We start from the raw sequence: 23,717 nt of genomic DNA, 5'->3' as shown, positions 1-23,717 counted from the left end.
TGTATATATTGTGAAATGATCACCACAATAAGTCTAGTTAATATCTGTCATCATATGTAGTTATAGAGTTTTTTATCTCATGATGAGAAATTTTAAGAGATAATGTCTCAGCAACTTTCAAATATGCAATACAGTATTAACTATAATCATCATGCAACACATTACATCCCCATGACTTATTTTATAATTAGAAGATTGTACTTTTTCACTCTCTTTACCCATGTTGCCCATCCTCCAACCCCTGTCTCTGCCAGTCTGTTGTTTTTATCTATGAGCTTGTTTTGTTGTTGTTATTGTTATTTTAGATTCCATATATAAGAATGGTATTTCTCTTTCTGTGTCTGATTTTTTCACTTAGCATAATGCCCTCAAGGTCCATTCATATTGTCACAAATGGCATTTCATTTTTTATTTTTTTATGGATAAATAATGGCTCATTGTGTGTGTGCATGTGTGTGTGTGTATGTGTGCATGTGTGTGTGTGTGTGTGTTACCTTTACCATTTATCTGCTGATGGACACTTAGGTTGTGTCCATATCTCGGTTATTGTAAATAATGCTGCAATGAACATGGGCATGCAGATATCTTTTCAAATTAGTGGTTGCCCATTTTTTCTTGCATGGTGCTTACTTTATTCATTAGAGCCCTTAGCATATTCATCACAGTTGTTTTAAATTCCAGTTCAACATCCCTGCATTTCTGGGTTATGATATTTGCTCTATCTCTTAAAATTGTGTTTTTTACCTTTTGGTATGCCTTGTAATTTGTTTCTTTTGCTTTTCTTTTCTTTTCTTTTTTTATTGGGGAATATTGAGGAACAGTGTGTTTTTCCAGGGCCTATCAGCTCCAAGTCAAGTCATTGTTCTTCCATCTAGTTGTGGAGGGCTCAGCTCACTGGCCCATATGGGAATCGAACCAGTAACCATGTTGTTAAGAGGTTGTGCTCTAACCAACTGAGCCATGTGGCCACCCCTGTAATTTTTTTCTTGATAACCAGACATGATGTAATTTATAAAAGGAACTGCTACAAGTAGGCCTTTACTAATGTGGTGGTGAGATGTAGGGGAGGGGACGTGTTCTACAGTTCTATGATTAGATCTCAGTCTTTTAGTGAGCTGTGCCTCTGGATTATGAACTTCACAAGTGTTTCTTAGTTCTTTCCTTCCCCACTTTGGGTGGGGCAGAATGGCTAGAGTGGGCTGGAGTTGGATATTTCCCTTCCCCTAGATCTGGTAGCCTCTTATAAAACCTGAGCAAGTTAGGCTCTGGTTAACTAGTTTTCCTGTAGGACAGGCCTTGTTAAGAAGAGCAGAATGCTCTGGCATATTTCAAAATGGTTCCTTTTCCCCTCCCCTTGCTGGAAGTATGAGAGTATTTTCCTGATATTTACTGTGAGGCTCTGGTCAAGCTCCTGCAGGCAAATCTCACAATATTGTGAGGACCTCCCTATGACTGGATACCTCTGGAATTTTTAAGTTTCAGAGTTGTCTACACTGATCCTCCAGCAATTCATCAAATATGGTTCAGGTTTTCCTACCCTGGCATTAATTCCTGTGGCATTTTCTGTTTTCATACTCTCTGCTCTTGTAAGTCACAACTCAGTATACTTGACTATCTTTCTCTCTAATCTTGGGGATAGAGGTTTGCCTTGTGGTCTTTCTTTTCTTATGGATTCAAGAAGAGTTGATTTTTTTGTTCAGCTTTTTACTTGGTAGGATGGAGTGGCGACTTCCAAGCTGCTTACATGTGGAATTAGAAGTCTAAGACCATGTTTGTATATCTTACCTAATTTGTAATCATAATGACCAGATTTGGAAATAAATTCTATACTTAACACTGTAAAATCACACTGTTCAGTTCTGTCATCTGTCAACTATGCTGTCATGCTATTATGTTTTTGTGTTTATAAAAACTTGGAAGAATCTTAACATGGTTTGAATGTTAAAATGTGATTTCATATTGATCTTAAGTGTTGGTGATTTTTCTCTTTAATGTTGGCTTCATTGAGTCACCTTAAATTTCTGTTTGCAAGTTTGAGATATATTTTATTTGATGTTTAAATTATAAAGATAGTGTTAAACTGAATAAAAATAGAGTATAGTACTGGCATAAGGATAGACATAGATCAATGGACTAGAATTGAGAGTCAAGAAGCAAACACATACATTTATAGTCAATTGAATTTTTTAAAAAATTTTATTGGGGAATATTGGGGAACAGTGTGTTTCTCTAGGGCCCATCAGCTCCAGTCATCATCCTTCAATCTACTTGTGGAGTGCGCAGCTCACTAGCCCATGTGGGACTCAAACCAGCAACCTGTTGTTCAGAGCTTGCACTCTAACCAACTGATCCATCTGGCCACCCCCCAATTGATTTTTTTATAGTCAATTGATGCCAAGACAATTCAATGGGTAAAAAATTAGTCTTTCCAGCAAATAGTGTCAACTTGATATCCATATGCAAAACATTGATGCACCCCCACCTCAGATCACATATAAAATTAGCTCAAATGTATAAAGACCTAAATGTAAGAGCTAAAACTGTAAAACTCATAGAAGAAAGCAATAGCCAACCTTCATGACCTTGCATCAGATAATGGTTTCTTAGATATGACACCAAAAGCACAAGCAAGTGAAAAAACAAAAATAGATACGTCATAATACATCAAAATTAAAAACTGTGCTTCAAAGGACACTATTAAGAAAGTGAAGACAACACACAACATAAGAGAAAATATTTGCAAACTGTATATCTGATAAGGGTCTAAAATCTAGAATATATAAAGAAGTCTTACAACTCAAAAAATAAGCGACAACTCAATTGAAAAGTAAGCAAAGGACTTGAATAGACATGTTTCCAAAGAAAATACACAAATGGCTAAAAAACACATGAAAAGATATTCTACACCATTAGGCATTAGGGAAATGTAAATCAAAACCACAATGAGGTATCATGTCATACCCACTAAAATGAATGTAATAATTTTTTTTAAAAAGGAAAATAACTAGTGTTGGCAGGGATGTGGAGAGATTGGAATGCTTGTACATTGCTGATGGGAATGTGAAATGGTGTAGCTACTTTGGAAAACACTTTGGCAGTTCTTCAAAAAGTTAAAAATAGAATTACCATTTGACCCAGCAATTCCATTCTTAGGTATATACTCAAGAGAATTGGAAAATATGTCCACACAAAAACTTATAAACAAGTGTTATAGCAACATTATTCGTAACAGCCCTAAAGTTAAAACAACCCAAATGCCCATCAATAAATGAATGGATAAACAAATGTGGCATATCCATATAACTGGAATATTATTCAGTCACGAAAAGGAATGAAGTAATGATTCACGTTACAACATTGATGAACCTTGAAAACATTATGCTATGTGAAAGAAGCCAGTAACAAAAGACCACATAGTATATGATGCTGTTTATACAAACTGCCCAGAATAGGCAAAACTATATAGAAACAGAAAGTACATTTGTGGCTACAAGGGGCTGGGACAGGAGGTTGATAGTGAATGGAAAGTGGCTGCTAATGGGTATAGAATTTCTTTTTGGGGTAATGAAAATATTTTGGAATTCAATTATACAACTTTGTTAATATACTAAAACATACCAAATGTACATTTTAAGTGGGTTAATTTTATGGTAGTTGAATATCTCTATAAAGATTAAAAATAAAGAAGAATAATGTATGTGATTGTCACCATCTTGGACAGTGGTATTATAAAATATAGATATGAAACTTTTGGTGTCATATGTTCCAAAATAATTATTTGTGGTACACTTTTTGTTAAATACATTTTCAATTAAATTATAAGTCAGTCACCAAAATACACTGAAGAGCATAGAAAATTTATCTGATATTTAAAACATTATGAATTTCTCAAAAGTTTCCTTTTTGAAATGATTCCAAAGCACCTAGTGTTACAATTTCATATATAAGAGGAAAATATGATTAAATTCACATTCCAATAAAGAATTTAATTTTAAAAATCATCTTGGAAATTACTCTAGTTTTATTTCAGTATTTTGAAAACAAAAGACAAGTATATACATTTATACACTGTAGGTGAATAGAAATAAAGACCAGTTTACAACATGAACCAGGCAGGATGTTATGGGTCTACTGTAGGATTACATCATAATATGTAATTTTTTCATTTCTTTCAATAAAATTACTAATGTTGTGTTACCCACATGTTAACAATCATAATCTAGTCTGTAAAAAAGGTGCGAAGCCTTAATAAATCAACTAATATAAGATAAAGATCACAGCATTTTGATATCTGTGAAGTAGTTGTTTATGAATGAACTCTAGCAAGTTTAATTTTAATAATAGATGAGTGTGTATGATAACAGATAACTTCCAATAACCTGGTCGTTATAGGTTTTAGCAATTTGTTTCAAAATCCTGACGGACATCCATATATATGTATGTAGTTTGTTTGTTTTAACTGCACACAAGCTGGAAGTCTTGTGTGCAAAATGGTACTTGTGATTTTTAAAAAATGTATCTGATAAAGATAAAAATCCACATTACATAGAGACATGTGACTTAAAATAGGGTTGAGTTGATTATTGTTCTACTCATGGAATACAAATTTATGCTAATAATCTTTAAAAGACATCTACATGATTTCCCCATTTGTCACTCTCCTTCACCTTTCTTCTTTTTTTTATTCATTCATTATAAATTCACTACCAAGAGGCACTAGGTTATTTTACATTCTTCCATGATTATAAAGTTCCTTTCAAAAATAGCCAGTATTTATGCTTAATCAGCTTTCAAGGACTTGCTATTAAAAAAACAATGCAACACTTGATTTCCGTGTAATTCTAACCTCTAAACTGGAGTCTGTAGAGAGGCTTCAGTGTGAAGGGGCGAGAAAAGGAAGGCTGATAAGTACACGGCTGACTTTGTAGTATAAGATAAAGGTACAACAATACACACGATGACTGCAATCACTGTAGATAAGATAGTGAAGACGCACTGGGTGCGTTGCCACAGGGGTAAACAGTTTATTCTGGGGACTGTGTGTGGTACTAATCTGCACTATATTTTTTTATAGTTGATGTGGGAAGAGAAGGAAACCTGACAGCCTTGGGGATCTTAACTGGTGGCCTTAGGTTGTGTGTGGGGAACTGCCTTCACCAAGTGGGCTGCCAGGTAAGCAGCATTCAAGAAAAGAATAATGATGGATTATGTTGGGCTACATTTTGCTCTCTTTGTGTGAAAATAGATTTGGTTACATGCAAAGGTCGGAATTTCATTCTAGGTACTCTATTTTAATTTATTTAAACTTATTGAAGTGTCAAGTATCTTTGTAAATGTGTGTAGCAGTCCCCTTTTCTATCACACCTGATATAGTCTGACTATTCCTTTTAAATATCTATGATACTTTTAAAATTCAAATTCTGTAAATAAAAGTAAATACAAATAAAGAACCCCATCAACTGATTCACAGACACTGTTCTAGAATCATGCTTTAATGTTCAAAAGGTCATGATTAAGCCTTTTAAATCAAGATTGTTAAACATCTAGAGGCTTTTATATATCAAGTAGCAGTTTGCTATTTAATAGTAAATTAAAATAATTGACTGTTAGTGGACGGTGATCACTGATCCAAGGCTTATTGGTATTGTTTGGGCCCTTTAACTTAATCCATTAGCAACGCTTATATAGCTAAGAACAGAAATAGACCTCACCTTGCCACATCCAGTCACTGTGACAAAAAGCACATATAAGGCAATTGAACATTGAGTTAAAGATACATTTTGCTAATGTCAACAGTGACACAGCAAGAACGTTAACCTCACCCATCAGGTGATGGACTCTGCATCCTGGTCTGTAACAGTCCATCTCCTTCAACAAACGAGAGACTAAAACCATTGCCATGTAGGGGTTTTCTAGCAGGTTTACATTTAGAAATGAAAAGGAAGTAGGAGGACCAGGCTTTTTTCTTCCTGAGACTATTTTGCATTTTCTTTATCTCTCTTTCCCTCTTTCATTCTTTTTCACATACTGCTTTTTTTTTTTTTGTCTGCTTTTTTACTTCTTTAAGCTGCCTTATATTTTCTGTATGCTTTTTAGTTTGTGCATTTAATTTTTTTTTTTTTTTTTTTTTTTTTCATTTCTAAAGTAGCCACGAAAGCTTTCTTCTTTTTTAAAGACGTCAGGTTTTATAGCTGCCACAGCTCTACTTGCCTCTGTCTCATGGCCCCTAACCTGGTGGAGAGCTTTTAAAAGACCATGTAGAGAACAAAACAGCTGAAAACATTTGTCATTCATGGGTGTCCAGGACAAAGCCCACTGTGATGTACAGAGAGCACAGCCCCTGGTTCTCCAGGGCTGAAAGCACCTCCCAATCTGTTCTCCATCCAGATTCTTTTGCTGTTGTTTTCCTGCAGCCACTTCTTTATCTTTCCACATTCACCCAGGTCTGGGGAATCACCAAAGGTAAATGTGCAGCAAAGGATTAACTCAGCAGGCCTAAGTAGTCCAAACCCTTCAGATTTCAAAGAAAGGTTTTGCCCTTGAGCAGCTCCTAGGAGGTAACCTCTATACTCTTGGAATGCCTTGCCTGTTAAAGTGTTTTTGTTTACCTGGGGCCTTGGCTAGGCCAGATAGTCTATGCTAGCAATGTGATTCATGGCGGGGATCTTGGGCCATATGATATCAGTTTGACCTCTGGAGGGGCTGGAGACTGAGTAATTAAGGTCAGCCATGTGGGTACTACATACCTTTGTGATCAATCCCCAATAAAAACCCTGCACACCAAGGCTCATGTGAGCTCTTTGGCTGGCAATACTTACTGCATGTTTTCATACATCATTGCTGGGAGAGTTAAGCACTATCCACATAACCTCGCTGGGAGAGGACAACTGGAAGCTTGCCCCTGGTCTATCCTGGATCTGCCCTATGTGCCTTTTGCCTTTGATGATTTTAGTTTGTATTCTTTTGCTATAATAAGCCATAACTGTGAATATAAGGACTTTTCTGAGTTCTGTGAGTTTTTCTAGCTAATCATTGAGGCTGAATATGGTCTTAGGGACCCTGAAAAACAGTAAGAAAGCTAGTCAGTCTCTCTGGCTCCCTCTTGAGCTCCCCACTGCTGGTAAGATTGTAGGAGCCTGACTAGCGTTGCGGGACTCACTTGTTGCTTGCAATACTGGGCTAACACTGTGAAGATACGGTTGGTCTTAATCAACCCTGTTCTAGTCCTGACAGGACTTAGGGTAAGAGCAACCTTTCTTTCATCTCCAGCAACCTCAGTTAGAAATTTTAGGTTCCCTATAATCTACTTTAACTGTAGATAGACCACAGGTTTTGCAATCAAACACGTATGTGGTACTGATCTAGACCGACTTAACTTCTAAATATTAGAGGAACTGTCTGATTCAGCTTGGCCTGGCCTACTCCCTTTGCCTGTGGTCCAACCCGTGGGACACTTGGATGGCTGGGGTGTTGAGCCTAACACGGCCAGATGGCTCTTGTGTATGACCCATTTCACGTTTCCTCCAACACTAGAGAGTAGTTTTCTAGAAGAGTGTTCTTGTCATTATATATCTACTTTGCACACTGCGATACTGTGATTTATAAGAAATACATATTTGGTCACCTGAATGACCGAAATATATTTCTCATATGTATCTGTTTTTTTATCCACAATTCCTTGCTGACAGCTCTGGGAACTCTTAGAATTTCCAAGTGTTGAGAGTAAAAATAGTGTCTTCTTATGATAATAAGGTAATTTTGGGGAAGCACCTAAGGATGGGGGCTGGTTGCCAGGAGACCCAAACAAGTGATTAGAGGTTTGGAACTTTCAGCCCCACTCTCCCTTACCTTCAGGGAGGGGAGAGGGACTGGAGATTGAATCAATCATCCCTATGGAATGAAGCCTCCATCAAAACCCAAGGGGATGGGTTTTGAAGGTTGTTGAAGGTGTGGGAGTGCTGGGAGAGTGGAGTGCCTGGAGAATGCATGGAAGCTCTGTGCCCCTTCCCACATACCTTGCCCAATGTATCTCTTTGATCTGGCTCTTCCTTTTATGATAAACCAGTGATCTAGTAAGTAACATGTTTTTCTGAATTCTGTAAGCTGTTCCAGAAAATTAATTCAACCCAAGGAGAGGGAAAGTATCAGAATTGAGGTGAATTCTCAGGCACCCTGCTGGTGTCTGAGAATTGTTTGTTGGTGCGGGGGGTCCTCCTGTCCCCCATGGTGGAATTGGGTGTGGGAACCAATTTATAAACATTGATAGCAAAAACTGGGACATATTTGTTAGCATGTGAGTTGGACCGGGGCTTCTAGCTATAGTGTATGGGCCTTGGGGATTCCCAGTCCCCTTAACCTTTAGAACTCCTACCCAGAATTTAACCCAGGGGATAGCAAACTTTTTTTGTGAAAGGATCAGATAACAAATATTTTAGGCTTTGCAGACCATTCCATCTCTGCTGCAATACAGGCCAGACCTGCAAAATAAGCTTTCTCCACCAAGTTTGACCTACTCTCAGGAAAAATCCACTCTCAGATGGTTTAGCACTTCATCAAATCCAGCATTGAGGTCACAATGAATTCTATCATATTCTGTTTATTCTGTGAAGATATTCTAAACACCCTTATACCTTGAGTTAGGCCAACTTTGCCTCATAGTGTCTTCTGCTAATAGATTTGTGTCCATGGTAGCACTTGGTAGAGGGTGGCATGTATCTTCCTGGGTGGCTCAGTTCTAGGACATGAATCTAAAGTATGATACAACTGGACATAGCACCCACATTAAAAAATCCCAAAAGGGAGTACCCAATGTAACCCATGAGACAGACGCCTCCCCTGTTTGTCTACAAATTGATCTAAGAAAAGTAAAAGTTGGGATGGTGGTTGCTATTACTCTTTGCTGTAGAAAAGCCTGTGGGGTTGTGACTAATGTTGTCTCCGCCCAGCCTGATCCCCTTTGGCCTTATTGCTCTAGCTAGGACCTGCTGACCTCCCACCTGCTGACCTCCCACCTGTCAGCATCTGCATTTCTTTGCCAGACAGCTTTCTCTGGAGGCCTGAGACTGCTCTGCATGTGCACCTCAGGCTGAAAATACCGAAGAACTAATGCCACCCTCGAACCCTAGCAATCTTCAACCCATGACTTATGGTTCCTTGACAATGGGAATAAGTCTGAGGGGCATGGTCTAAATTGGCTTCCAGAGGATCCCAGTGGGATTAAACTTTCGATAGCCACAGTGGTAACCTGACAATTCACTTTTAATGGTCTTCTTCCCTTCCTTACTCTTCTCCCAGTGCTCTGGGAATCATCTCTTAAATAAACTACTTGTACAGATCTTTGTCTCAGGATATGCTTCTGGAATAATGTAAACTAAGATACCCGTCAACTTGTCTGCTGCTCCTCACCTTCTCTGGGTTCTTCTTCTCTTGTTGGTTTTGAATACACACTGATCCCAGCTCTTCATTGTAAGCCTTCAGAAGAGTCTGGCCAATACTGTGGAGAGCAGATTGGGTATTATGCCATTGGTCTTGTGACTGACCTCTTGGGCTGCACAAAGGATGAGCCCTCACCGTATAAGCTTTCCGAAGTTCCCAAGTGAATGCTCTCTCAGCCTTAATTTCCATTTTTATCTTCTGTCTCATCCTTGAAGTCTGTCATCTTTGACCAGCACCTTTCTTACCAAAGCCCTTCCCTCTCCACTTCCTGGGATTTTTTTTTTTTTTAACCCCTTATAGAAAAGATCAAGTTCCAGTATCTTCTTGTATCTAGGAATTTTGACAGCCTCAAGTTTTCACTGCATGCCATTAGGCTGTCTGCTTTCTGCTGGGTAAGAGATGTCCTAGAGGGGTGTGTGTGTGTGTGTGTGTGTGTGTGTGTTGAGGGCAAAGTGAGGAAGAGATAAGGGTGAGAAATGATGACAATAACTGTTTTTTCCTAAAGTATCTGGAATTTAACTGCACTAATGATGACATGGCTAAGGAAGACTCACAGGAGCCAAAATGACAATACTTATAAAGCTGTGGTTTATTGCAGGAAAAGGATCCAATCTAGCATGAGCACAGCCCAGGGCTGCTTTACAGTGAGGGGTCTAGAGAAACCAGGCCTGAGGTCCAAATGTCCTCTCTTTGTAAAGGCCACATATATCCTTGAGGCTTCCTCTCAAGGTCCAGCACCCACTGACTGGTGGATGGGACACCTTGAAACCGGGGAGCCCAAATTGGAGTCTCTGCTGGGGTTTCTTATGTTTTGCTGGTAATATAGATATATTCTTGCTACATAATCAGCCTCAACAGCACAGCCCTCTGAAGTCCCGTAGAGACCAGGTGCAAATCATCAATCTCACTGTTATTGATAAACAATGCTAAAAGCTGAAACAAACTGGCCCCAAACTCCTGAGACCCATAGTTACAAAGCAACACTCTTCGTCAGCACATTTCATGTCTTGATCAAGGGGTTAGTGCCCTGCAGGTAGTTTAGAAAAACAACTCCGGTCAATTCCAGGTTTTCTGGAATCACCCCTCACAGCACAGTCCAGCCCTTTGACCCGTGATCAAGGCCTTTTTAAGACCTGATGATACCTCTTGATTTGACAGCAACTATTTGCCCCTAAAGCATCATATATTCACGTAGGCAATCAAAATGCACCAAATTGCAAATACCTGTAATAACTATTCATAGTAAGGGGTTAGTATGGATTTGAATACTAACCAGCTGACCAACCCAATACTATTAGCACAGAATAGCAAAAACTTTCTCATATGTTGGACTAACTTTATAATTATTTTGTCTCCCTGACTTACCAGCAATCTGCACTTTAAGGTATACATCTACTGAGTGAATGAGAATACAAATTATTATTCATCAAGTCTAAATCTTCTTCAATCCAATTCTCCTCCATAGGGATAACATCATGAAAGGGGTTTAATTCAATTTCACAATACATTTGATCAACCACCTCAGTAATATCACAAATTTTATTAGCTTCTATAATATTAAATTTACCTATGATTTCTGTATTATACCGTACAGTAAAATCATGGATACATGCTACATTATACATCAGATGTAATTACATATCATTATTATGTCCTTCTTAATAAAATCTACCTTTTCTCATAGGAATATAGGTTAGAAAACTCATCTGTTATTTCAGGATTTCAAACCTCTTGAAAACACAGCCAAATACCTGGTTACATGGTTTGAGAGATAGCGTTTCCCAGGGAGATGTGTCCACAGTTAGGTCCATCTATTCTCCATGGGGGGCCCTCTCGTTCTGTTTAAAGTTTGTCCAATGCCCATGAATTATATTATATGAAAGGAATGGTTAGCACTCAGTCATGGCACTAAAATTGTTAAAGAGCACCTCAGTAGATTGAATTCTCCAATTACAAATTTCCATAGACTGTGTAGCCCATAAGTCTCCCATGCTCTGAGAATCTCTGGCTATTGGGCCAGGGAGAGCTCAGATTCCATTTGAATTAGGAAAATGGGAACCCAGCTGTGTTGATATGCAATCTTGGTTCCAACTCTGTTGCCTTAGTGTCTGCTTTGATTGCAAGGCCCTCTTTCCCAGTACTGTGTTGCTGTTCCAGTTGTCATCCTGTCTTTCCTCCTGGATGAGGATGCATGCCTTGGAGGTTTCCCATTTGCTCCAGAAATCTTTCTTTCTTTTTTTACTTCCAAAATATCTTTCCTCATCAAAAGTGAATTCCTCATCGTCATTTACTCCTAGCTCAGCTCGTAATTGTCACAAGGCTCTCTTTTTTCAAGCAGGCAAAAGCTGTTTGATACACCAGACCTGTTGTTGATGTTGAGTAATAACTGCATTCTTATGATTTGGAAATAAACTTGGGACCCAATAAAGTAGACTCCCTTAGCCTAAGGTCCTAGGAGTAGACCTCACTACTAAATGGGCTTTGTTTTGGGGATACCATAGTGTTTCCCATAGCCATCCATATAGCATTTCTGGCTTTTCACTCTCAGGAATGCAGGCCCACCAAATTAGACTAAATTCTTTTCCTCTGTCAATGATCCAAATGTCCCAATTGTCCCTCCACCTCTTTATGGCTTTCCAACCACAATAACAGGACAAAGAGCTATTTTTACACATAACATTTTGACGGATGGGAGGTGCAGGAGATAAACTTCTACTGTTAGATCCCAGCACCTTAAACCTTCATCATCAAAATTAATGGCCATGCAGTTGTTCTCCAGATTCAACCAGATACATATTCCCATAGTTTTCTTCCTGACCCAGGATTTCAATAATAGCTTTATTCTGTGAAATGGGAATCAAAAGACACAGCCTCATTAGTATTATTCCATAGAGTTGTAGTCAGAGCTTCCATCTGCTAATCCATTCTGAGGAAACAGACCACTCTCAGAAGTATAATGTATATTCATTGGGTTGGCTGTTGTTCTGCTTACTTTGTGGTTATTCAAAAGAGCTGAGTTTGGCAACCCCAATTCTACACCCAATGGGGACCTGAGTCAAAGCTGAGAGAGAATAATATTCTCTTGCTCTACACTTCTCTTAAGGCTCCAAAATTATGTTAGATTTTCCACTTTGTAACACCCATTTATTAGCTACCCTCCCTTCAGCAATAATTTCACCTTTCTTCCATTTATCATTAATTTAAATCCAAATCTTTCTCCCTAATGTAGTTTTCTCTGGTCAAGTCACTGAGCTGGTCTATATTGCTAGTAGCAAGTTGAAATATTCCAGGGTTCCTGTTAGGTCCAGTCCCAATCAATGGGATTATCTCTTCCACTAGGCAAAAACATTTATTAAGAGTCAGCCCCAGTTTAGCAAAGGGCATGGAATAGATAGTTCATCCCACTATCTCTATGGAATTTTTGCATTTAATTTCAAATTAATATACATATTCCTTTGTTTTATAATAATGCCAGATTTTGGGACCCTTAATGATGGGTCTGGTTTTAGGGACTGTGAGATCCACCACTGGAAAAGAAAATTATGGTGAAATAAGGAAGACTTGCAAATAAATTACACCCCTTACCACTTTTCCTCTAATTCTACCACAAAAGTATAATTGTCTATCTAACAGAAACCCACTTTTAGTCCCCCTTTGCTGCACAGAGCCCTGTTTGGTATTCCCAGACTCTCAGCCCCATCTCCCCATCTCAAGGAACCTTCTAGGGTCCTCCTGGTGTCCCCTCTTGCTCTGTACCTTGGAAACTCAAGACACTAAGCTGGGGCACTGCATGGCTCACTGAATTTTCTTTCCTTCTCTCACCTGGCCAATAATGTCCAGTGCCTTGAAAAACCACTGTTTCATATATGTTTTCCAGATTTTTTGTTGTTTCAGATGGGATGGTGAATCTAGATATTTTGTCATGATTAGAAGAAAATGTTTAACTGACTGGATCTATATTAGTTGTAAAAATGAATCTTATTTGCACCCAATTTCTTACCTATATAATGTATCAAATATATAATATTGCTCTATTAATGGGAGGTGGATGAATCACATTAAAATGTTTAAGATAAAAATTTCACTGTCTTTGGAAATATTTTTTTTCAGTATTAGTTAAAAGGAAACTGTTACCACAAGTTTGCTTATCAAGATCAGGAAGTATTGTTATCAGCATTAGATTTTGAAAAATATTGTTATGAGTAGAAGACCATATATTGTAGGTTTACAATTAGAAACTTACTTGCAGAATTGTCTTGCTGGATTAGTTTGCTATATTGAGCTTCACTAACATTACTTTAGCATTCTTAATGGGCTTACTAGCTTTTGCTATAATGCTAGGAAATGCCATTGTCATTTTAGCTTTTGTGGTGGACAAAAACCTTAGACATCGAAGTAATTTTTTTCCTTAACTTAGCCATTTCTGACTTCTTTGTTGGTAAGTTATGTCTCTTTATTTAAGATAAACTTTTCCAGTTATAATTTATTTATAAAACCTTAAAATAGACTTTTGTTATTTCAAGGAAGTGTGTGAAATTGGGAATGATTAAAAACAAAAAGTTTAAGGATTAAAGTTCAGGGGAGGCTATATGGCACTTTGGGAAAATGTTATACATATGTGAATCAGGTTTGTAGGGGAATTTTCATCTGAAAACAGTCGATTTTCTTTTTCTAAAATAAAAGTAAGTTCAGAATATATCCAAAATTGTTTAATCTAAGAGGGAATTGTTTTTGGAGCTATTCTCCTTGTATGTTTAGGTTTATAAGTATTACTCTTTAAGTAAGCATAGTTTCCTTAGTATCACAATGTTGGAGTAATAGGAAATAATGTATATGCTGGTAACCAGCACAATCAGAAAATGAGATATTCAGGTCAATTAAATAATATAGCTAATAATATTATTTTATGATATAGTATAGAATATTATAAAATATACCCAACACTAAACTACCTTGCATATAATATGGCATCGTGGCATTATAAGAGATCATAGAAATCAAAGTTTTTGAAAACATGTACTTTGTAATTTTACACTGCTCGATGAGCATCGATTTTTAACTGTTTATCGTAAGTAAATGTGCAGTCAGCTGATGGTATTATTTTATAGGAGCTTCTAGCATAATTTAATCTGTCACTGTCTATAGCTACATAAATGCTTGCATTTATATTAAAATAAAACAAAACTCATAGAATACTTAGTGTATGGCCTGGAACACGGTGGGTATCTTCCTAAGGGTGGGCTCCAGACTGGCTGGTGTGCAGTGGCTGCGTGGGAACAGTAGGGGATGAAGTCAGAGTGGTTGGAATCTATGTAATGAAGGCACTTGAATACTAATGTGAGTCTGGATTGGAGTTTAGTCAGCAGGCAATGTGGAGATTGAAAAAATTTTAAAGCAGGTGAGTGATCGGATGGATCGAAGCTTTACCTGAGAGACATTAGTAGTGGGAGAAGCTGGAGCAGGGGGCAGCTTGATTTCAGAGACCATCCTATAGCAATCGAGACAGAAGTCAGGTAGGAAGGCTCTGGGCTAGGGTGAGAGTGGAAAATAAATTTGGGAGGCAGAGCTGCAAGGGTGGGCTCGGGAAGGAGAAAGAGAAAGATGAGTTAGAGACTGAGTTCTGGGGACTAAGAAAAGTATAAAACTCTTAATAGAAAGAGGAAACATTTTGGGAGGGCCGCTTATACTTCCAGTGTTGTTCTGATAAAACTTATGGAGAAAATTTCTAGCTGGAGAGATTGATTTAGGAGTTATGATATAGAAATGACAGGGTCACAGATAAAGGTAGCTAACCAATATAGAAGTATTTTAAACATGCAACAATCTCCCCATTTCTCTCCTCAATTCTGCCCCTCCAGGTAACCAACATTAAAAACTTCTTGCAAATCCTTCTCATCATTCTTATGATAATATAAACACGTGCAAATATACAAATGTATTTTTGTAAAGAATCTTGTAAAGCAGAAAGAATATTCTGTCAATATACGGATTCTTCTCTTCCTTCCTCACAGAACTGTACAACTTTTAGATGACAATGAGCACTCGAAGTCAATGATGTGTTTTGACTAGCCCCAAATGAGTGAGGTCCTGAATACCTGATGGTAGGGAGAGATGGGGTAAAACTTAACCAAATGAGAGATGCTGAGGCCTAAGGCTCATCTTTTGAACAAAGATGGTTCCAGATAAGAACGGAGTGTCTATGTGTTGGCCCAGGGTCTGTATCATGGCAGCTCCATCATGGGTTTGAGCACCCACGAAGATGTGGTTTGTCTTTGAGAAATAGCTCTCCAGATGTAATTATACACCAGTCCTGGTGGTGCCCCGCCATCAGCAGATGGGTGGGAAAAGAGATGGCTTTGCTAGTGATAAGAGCAGTCAGACGCAGATCAATCTCTATTAATCTACCAGTCCCATACTTCACATATCCCCTGCACCCTGCCAGGTGCGTCCAGAAGTCCACTTATTTAATGTAATACAGGAATACCTCAGAGATATTGTGGGTTTGATTCCAGACCATCACAATAAAGTATCGCAATAAAGTGATTCATACAAAGTTTTTGGTTTCTCAGTGCATATAAAAGTTATGTTTGCATTGTACTGTAGTCTAAGTGTGCAATAGCATTATGTTGAAAAACAATGTATGTACCTTAATTAAAAAATACTTTATTGCTAAAATATGCTAACCATCATCTGAGACTTCAGTGAGTCATAATCTTTTTGCTGATGGAGGGTCTTGCCTCAGTGTTAATGAAAATGCAGTACCTGCAAAGCACAATAAAGCAAGATATGTCTGTATTTGCATAACAACATAAGAATTAGGAGAGTCTGCAGTGCGTTTTGTAAAGAGATTGAGTTTTGTGTCAAGACTGTCCTTACTCCTTTGTCATGCTCAGAAGTGTGACATTCAGCTCTGAGCCTATATGACCTCATGGTGGTGGTTGTGAACCAGAGCAGAGCTCATGGGAAGTTTACTGTAGCTTTAAGCCAGTAATTCTTAATATTTGGAATCATGAGACCTAGAGCTCCAGAACCATGTGGTGATGGCAGATTAAAGCATCACATGTGCTCAGTATTGTGGGCATTCTGGTTGAATGTGTTTCAGAACTGGCCTCCTGCAGAGAATCTAAATTTGTGGCACCTGAGTAGCTTCCAGACTGAATTGAGTGTTGGGAAGCAAAGATTTTATTATTTGAGGGTGCTATTTTATTTTTTTAAAGATTTCCATTAAAATATAGCTAACATACAATATAATATTGGTCTTAGGTGTACACCATAGTTATTCAACTAAAGAAGTGATCAACGTAATAAGTCTAGCAACCATCTGACACTGTACTATGCAATCACAATATTATTGACTATATTCCACATGCTGTACATTATATACCCATGACTTATTTGTTTAAACCTGGAAATTTGAACCTCTTATTCGCCCTTCACCATTTTTCATGTCTGCTTATAGTTTTTCAATTGCAGTTGACATTCAATATTATTTTATTTTAATTTCAAGTGTTCATCATACTGGTTAGACATTTATTTATATAATTTAAGAAGTGACCCCCCCCCGACTAGTGTAGTGCCCACCTGAAACTATAAATAGTTATTAACATATTGTTGATTATATTCCTTATGCTATACCCTACAGCCCTGTAACTACTTCGTAACAACTTATTTGTACTTCTTAATCCTTTCCCCTTTTTCACCACCCCCCCAACCCCCTTCTATCTGGCAACCATCAAAATGTTCTCTGTATCTACAAGTTTGTTTCTTTTTTTTTTTTTCCTTTTGGGGAAGGGGAACAGGATTTCATTGGGGAACAGTGTGTACTTCCACGACTTTTTCCAAGTCAAGTTGTTGTCCTTTGAATCTTAGTTGTAGAGGGCACAGCTCAGCTCCAGGTCCAGTTGCCGTTGTTAGTTGCAGGGAGCATAGCCCACCATCCCTTGCGGGAGTCAAACCGGCTACTTTGTGGTTGAGAGGACACACTCCAACCAACTGAGCCATCCTGGAGCTCAGCGACAGCTCAGCTCAAGGTGCCGTGTTCAATCTTAGTTGCTGGGGCACAGTCCACCATCCCTTGCAGGAATCGAGTAGTGGAACCGGCAACCTTGTGGTTGAGAGCCTGCACTCCAACCAACTGAGTCATCTGGCACTGGCCCATGTGGGAATCGAACCAGCAGTCTTCGGCATTAGGAGCACGGAGCTCCAACCACCTGAGCCCCTGGGTTGGCCAGCGTTTGTTTCTTTTTTATTTGTTTGTTTGTTTATTTTGTTCTTTAGATTCCACACACAAGTGAAATCACATTGCCTCTGTCTTTCTCTGTCTGACATACTCCACTCAGCACAGTATGATCTGAAATGAGTCACTTGTAGGCAGCATATGTAAGGGTCTTGTTTTCTTATCCATTCAGCCACCCTATGTTTTTATTGAAGCATTTAATCCATTTACATTTAAAATAATTGTTGGTAGATATGTAGTCATTTCCATTTTATTATTAATATTTTTAGTCTTTTTTTAAAAAAAGATTTGTCTTAAAGAAGTCCCTCTAATATTCCTTGCAATACTGGTTTGGTGGTATGAATGTGATGTGAATGTTGGTATGCTTGATGTTGTCCCAGAGACTCCTTAAACTATCTTAATTTTTGGGGGTGTTCTTTCTTCTTTTTGCTGTTCTGATTGGGTATTCTATGCTACCTTATCTCCTAAATTGCTGATTTGACCCTCTGCTTCATCTAATCTACTGTTGATTCCAGTGTATTCTTCATTTTAGTGATTGTGTTTTTCATTTCTGACTGGTACTTTTTTATACTTTCTACCTTCATTTTTAGGTTTAGTATCTCTTTGTTGAAGTTCTCATTGATATCATTGAGCATCCTTATAACTAGTGTTTTGAACTCTGTATCTGGTAGATTGCTTGTTTCCATTTTGCCTAGTCCTTTTTCTGGAGTTTTGTTCTGTTCTTTCATTTGGGACATGTTTCTTTGTCTCACCATTTTGGCTGCCTCCCTGTGTTTGTTCCTACATATTAGTTAGAGCTACTATGTCTCCTAATTTTGGTAGAGGGGTGTTATCTAGTATTTGTTCTGTGGGGTCCAGTGGCACATTCTTCTTGGTCACCAGAGCTGGGTGCTCCAGATGTGTCACTTGTATAGGTTGTGGGTGTCCTCCTGTTGTAATTGAGCCTTGGTTGCTATTTGCACCTCAGTGGGAGGGACTGACCCTCAGGCTGGTTGGTTGTGAGGACTGGCCATGACTACAGTGTTGTGCAGGGGTTGACTCTATGGAGCGGGATTCACTTTAGAAGGGCTCTGGTTTCTGCCCAGACTACCCTTTGGGTGTGTCATCCTTGGAGTTGGCCGAGTGATGTTTTGGCTCAGTCCAAAACTGGCCACCAGGTATACCAGCACTGGGGCCTCCTAGCAGGGGCCCCACTGCAGGCCAAATTCAGCCTCAGCCTGTGCCCTGCTTGGGGCCACCTGGCAGGAGCCACAAAGCAACTTGCAGTTGACCACCACCCATGCTGGGTTTGGAGATGCCTTGAGAGGCCAAACCTCAAACTGAGTCTGGCTCCTGCTAGTGCTGACTTAGAGCTGCTCAGTCAAAGGTATGGGACATGTCGAAGCCAGATGCTGCTTGTTTGGGTTTTGTGAACCTTTGAGAGATTTTAGGAAAGTCTGCAGTATGAACTAAGGCAGGCTGTTTGTATGAAAAGCCACTGGAAATAGATTGGTGTGCATGAGAATTGGGTGGGGTGGTGTCTCAGGGAACCACCAGGGTGAGGCAGATGAATGGTGTTAGCCAGGTTAATGGAGACTCAGATATGATGGCTGCCTGTGTCTGCATACCAGGAGGTGGGAGGGCTCAACAGAGAAACAATGGAGTGTATCAGCACTTCTGTCTGGGAGAAAGCTGCCCCTCCAGCCCTCATCTTGAAGCCAGACAACTCAGCTCCTCCCCCTATGTCCCTGTTGCCTTTCCAGTCACTGCCCCAGCACTAGAGCTCTGAGTGAGTGAATCTGTCAGTAAGTTTATGTGCAGGCCCTTTAAGAGGAGTGCCTGGGACTACAGCCACCCTTATGTTACTCAACCACAGTCCCCCCTGTTTTTCACAGCCAGAAGTTATGGGGTCATCTCTCCCTGGCACTAGAACACTAGGGTGGGGAGACTGGTATGGGGCTGAAATCCCTCATTCCTCTAGGGGGAACTTTGCAGCTGAGATATCCCTCACAATTTTTACTGGTTGATGTGGGGCGAGGACATTCAGCATCTCTGCCCCTCTTATCAGTCTCAAGGTGGCTTATTCTGTATGTCCTTAGAAGTAGGACTTCTGTTCAGCTAGACTTCAGGCAATTTTCAGTGATGGTTTTTATGTAGTTTAGTTGTATCTTTGATGTGGTTGTGGGAGATGGCTAGCACAGTGTTTACCTATCACCATCTTCATTGGAAATAGCAAAGGTTAATTGAAGAAAAATTCCAGTACCAGCTACATTGATATAAATATATTTCATATATACACTATTCTAGAGAAAAAACATGCTATCTATATCTATATCAATATCTATAAAATTGGTATCTCATGATTGATGTTTCCATCTATGGGGAATTTTTTCACATCGACAATTGTGTGGTATTTATGGTCTACAAGACCATGGGTAGATGGCCCAAACAAGATCTTCAAGGGCAAAGGTTGTTATTGCCACAGAGTCTGAATCACATTTTCAGGATGGCAAAGTTTCTCTTTAGTACCTTCATGTCTCAGTTCCGGACTCTTCTCTTTCACTGTGAGTTAGTCAGCTTGGGCTGCCACAACAAAATACCATAGTTTGGACTTACACAACAACAATTTACTTTCTCATAGTTCTAAAAAAGTCCCAGATCAAGGTGCCAGCTGATTTGATTCCTGAGAGAGCTCTCCTCATTTGTAGATGGCGGCCTTGTTGACACATCCTCACATGAACTTTCTTCTGAGTATACATGGAATGAAGGCAAGCAAGCAAGCTCTCTGGTGTTTCTTCTTATAGGGACACTAATCCTGTTGGGTTAGGGCTTCATTTTTATGAACTTATTTAACTTTAATTACTTCTATATAGGTCCTGTCTCCAAATATAGCCACCTTGGTGATTAGGGCTTCAATATATGAATTTTGGGGTCACACAAATATTCAGTTCATAACATTCTCTATACACTCACTGTTAGCCATGCAGTCTTCTGTTGGCCCAAAGAATTCACTGGGGCTTTTAGCTTCCCCCCTCTTCAGATTATCATTTTTTTTATGAATGATGTAGCTTCTTAGCTGGCTTCAGAAAGCAGGGACAACACCAGACTGGTGGCAAACTGGGCTTCCCTGTCCTCATCTATTCATCTACCATGTTTCCCTGAAAATAAGACCTAGCCGGACAATCAGCTCTAATGCATCTTTTGGAGAAAAACTTAATATAAGATAGGGTCTTATTTTACTATAAGAATGGGTATAATATAATATAATATAATATAATATAATATAATATAATATAATATAATAATACTGGGTCTTATATTAATTTCTGCTCCAAAAGATGCATGAGAGCTGATTGTCTGGCCATGTCTTATTTTTGGGGAAACAGGGTAATACTGATTTCTTGTGAACCAGGAACTCTTTGAGGTACTGAAGACATAGCAGTGAAAAGACAGACAAAAATTCCTTCCCTCATGGTACTTCTGTTTCTACTGAGGGTGAAGGTGGGGAAATGAACAATAAACAATATAAAACAGTAAATAAAACAACATAGCATTTTAGAGGGTGATCATTGCTGTTGAAAAAAACAGCAGGAATGAAGGAAAGGAATGTGTGTTTGAGGTGGAGGTTGCAATTTAAACTTCAGGGTAGGGTTCCCTAATCAAGATATTTGAACAAACAAGGAGCACTCTGGCAGGGCAGCGTATCACATCCAGGAAAGTACAAGGATCTGAGGCAGTGAGTGTGTGGTGTATTTGAGGCCAGAGGGCTGGAGTGGAGAGAGTGAGGGGTGGAAGGAGTAGCAGGAGATGAGACCAGAGAGCTGGGGGGCAGCTGGGTTTGCCAAGTCATCAAGGGTCTTATAGGGCTTTTCTTCTCATCTTCCATCCCCTTCCAGCTCTCCTCCCCCTGTTCCTCCACCTCCTTCTCCCACCTCCATTCACCACCACTTAAAAATATAGTTTGTTTTCTCTCACTCCCTGCTCCCCTTAATTTCTCATGCCAAAGGCTTATTGCTCTTTTCAAGGAACTGGCTCTTAATTTTACATATCAAGTCCATTTGTCCCAGAAGCATGATTTCAGAGTGAAAGTTGTAGAAACCCTTTAGACTGGTATATCATAGAAATATTTCTAAGTCACAGTTTTTGAAACTCATTTGGAATGAGCCACAAACATCTCCATTCAGCAAGACAGGAACTGAGCTTGGCATTTGTACTAAAACATGTAGAACACAAGGTGACAGCAGGCTTTCATTAAAACCAAAAGAATAAATTTGTTTTTAAGCTAACTGCTATTTCAAGCAACTCCTAAGGTTTTGGACACACCCTTCCCTTTCGTCTATTCAGAAAGTGTGTGAAAAGATTATTTAACTCAAATTCTCCCTTTAACCTTTAAATAGATAGGAGTGTCTGTGATGCAAATGATTACTGGCATTGCATTATTCTTTCTCAATCTTTGGAGGAAATGAGTATGTGTACAGAAAATACTCAGTTGGGGAACATTGGATGCTATAACTCTAGGTCAAAATATTGGGTTGGTGCAAAAGTAATTGTAGTTTAAAAGGTTAAAAATAATTGCAAAAACCACAATTACCTTTACATCAACCTAATATAATGAATGCCTCTGTTTTGAAGATACTTTGATTTAACTCAGGTGAACCTGGTGACCTATTATATATCTTAGGTGTGCGCGCGCACACACACACACTCACACACACTTTTGAGATGGAAGGCACCATAAGGAAGGTTAGTTATCATTAAAAATATAATTGAAACATAAAACAAGCAGACAATTTGAACTATATATAAGAACTGACCACATAACTCTTCATCTCTACGGTGTCTTCTCTCTCATACTTGTGTAAAACTAGGTACAGAATATTAAGTTCTGCATTTCCTTCACTGATTCTGAAACCACACCATTACATTCTCATGGTGTCTTGTTTTGGGAGAAATACAGCGTTTCTTTCATCCTTCCTTTCCTTTTCCTTTCTTTTATGTCTACTATTGTTCTTTATAATAGGCTAACTTGGTTCTGATATAAAAAATGGGAAATTCTGCAAGAGCCTGATAAAATATAAAGATACTCAACAAATTAAGATTTCAATTGAGCTTCCATTTAATTATGGTTTCATTGACTAGTGCCACCTGTATGAAAGGTCAATACAATTAAGAACCCCTAACAAAGCTAAAGGAAAGGGAGCTCAGTTTAGTAATTTTTTCACACTTAAGCAGGTTCGGTGCTGAGTATTATCACTTATGTATTTGTTGATTCAGGGAAGAGTAGTGGTAAAATCAAGGGTTCTGAAATCACATTGCTTGGTTTCAAATCAAATCTTTCACTTACTTGCTGAGTGGACCTTGAGCTAACTATGGCTTCTTTTTTGAGCTACATGTTCTTTATTTAACTCAGCGTGGTCTCTACCGCACAAAGTTTCTATGAAGGTTAAATGAGATGATATATGTAACACACATAGCACAATATCTGGCATGTGGTAATTGTGCAATATATATTAACAGTTATTCATTTATTTAAGTTAAATGTGTAAGCCATTTGGTCAACTCTAGATGTTACGAAAAATACAAAGATCTACTTACAACATGGTTCTAATCCTCAGAAGAAACAAGTTAAAAAATGATGACAATATAAAGTAGAATGTTTTTGTACATGAAAGAGGGAGAGATAAGTAAAGTGTCAGGAGAGTGCAGGTGACAGAGGAGTCACTTCTGCCAAGGAAGTCCTAAGAAAGATGATAAGAAGGAAGTCATTTGTGAAGTGAAGAATGAGAAGGAAGTAAATAGATTTCTCAGTAGAAGAGAGGAGGACATTCTAGAAAGAAAGAATGATGTTGGCAAAGGCAGAGAGATGTGAAAATGTGGGATGTGTTTGAGGGAAGAGTGGCCCGTTCTGTTTGGGTTGGATAATGAACATAAAGATAATTTGTGCTGTAGTGGCTGGAAATACAGGTTGGGATCCGAACTTAATTTGGAAAGCAATAAGGAGCCATTGAAGGTATGGTGTTTATGACAGCTATTATAAAAATGGTATTTAAAGAATGTATAGGAAAGC

At 38.7% G+C, this 23,717-nt stretch overlaps 1 protein-coding gene across 1 annotated transcript; it reads left to right on the top strand.

Moving 5' to 3' along the window:
- The first annotated feature begins 4,957 nt into the window (after positions 1-4,957).
- On the top strand, positions 4,958-13,896 carry HRH4 (histamine receptor H4). Its single transcript, XM_074339733.1, is given in 3 exon segments — positions 4,958-4,999; positions 13,704-13,834; positions 13,836-13,896. Coding segments are annotated over 3 exon segments (234 nt in total).
- The last annotated feature ends 9,821 nt before the right edge of the window (positions 13,897-23,717 follow it).

The sequence above is a fragment of the Rhinolophus sinicus genome, linkage group LG09, assembly GCF_036562045.2.
Source record: "Rhinolophus sinicus isolate RSC01 linkage group LG09, ASM3656204v1, whole genome shotgun sequence".
Lineage (NCBI taxonomy): Eukaryota > Metazoa > Chordata > Mammalia > Chiroptera > Rhinolophidae > Rhinolophus > Rhinolophus sinicus.
The sequence above is the reverse complement of the archived record's forward strand: the minus strand, read 5'-3'. Positions and strand labels throughout refer to the sequence as shown.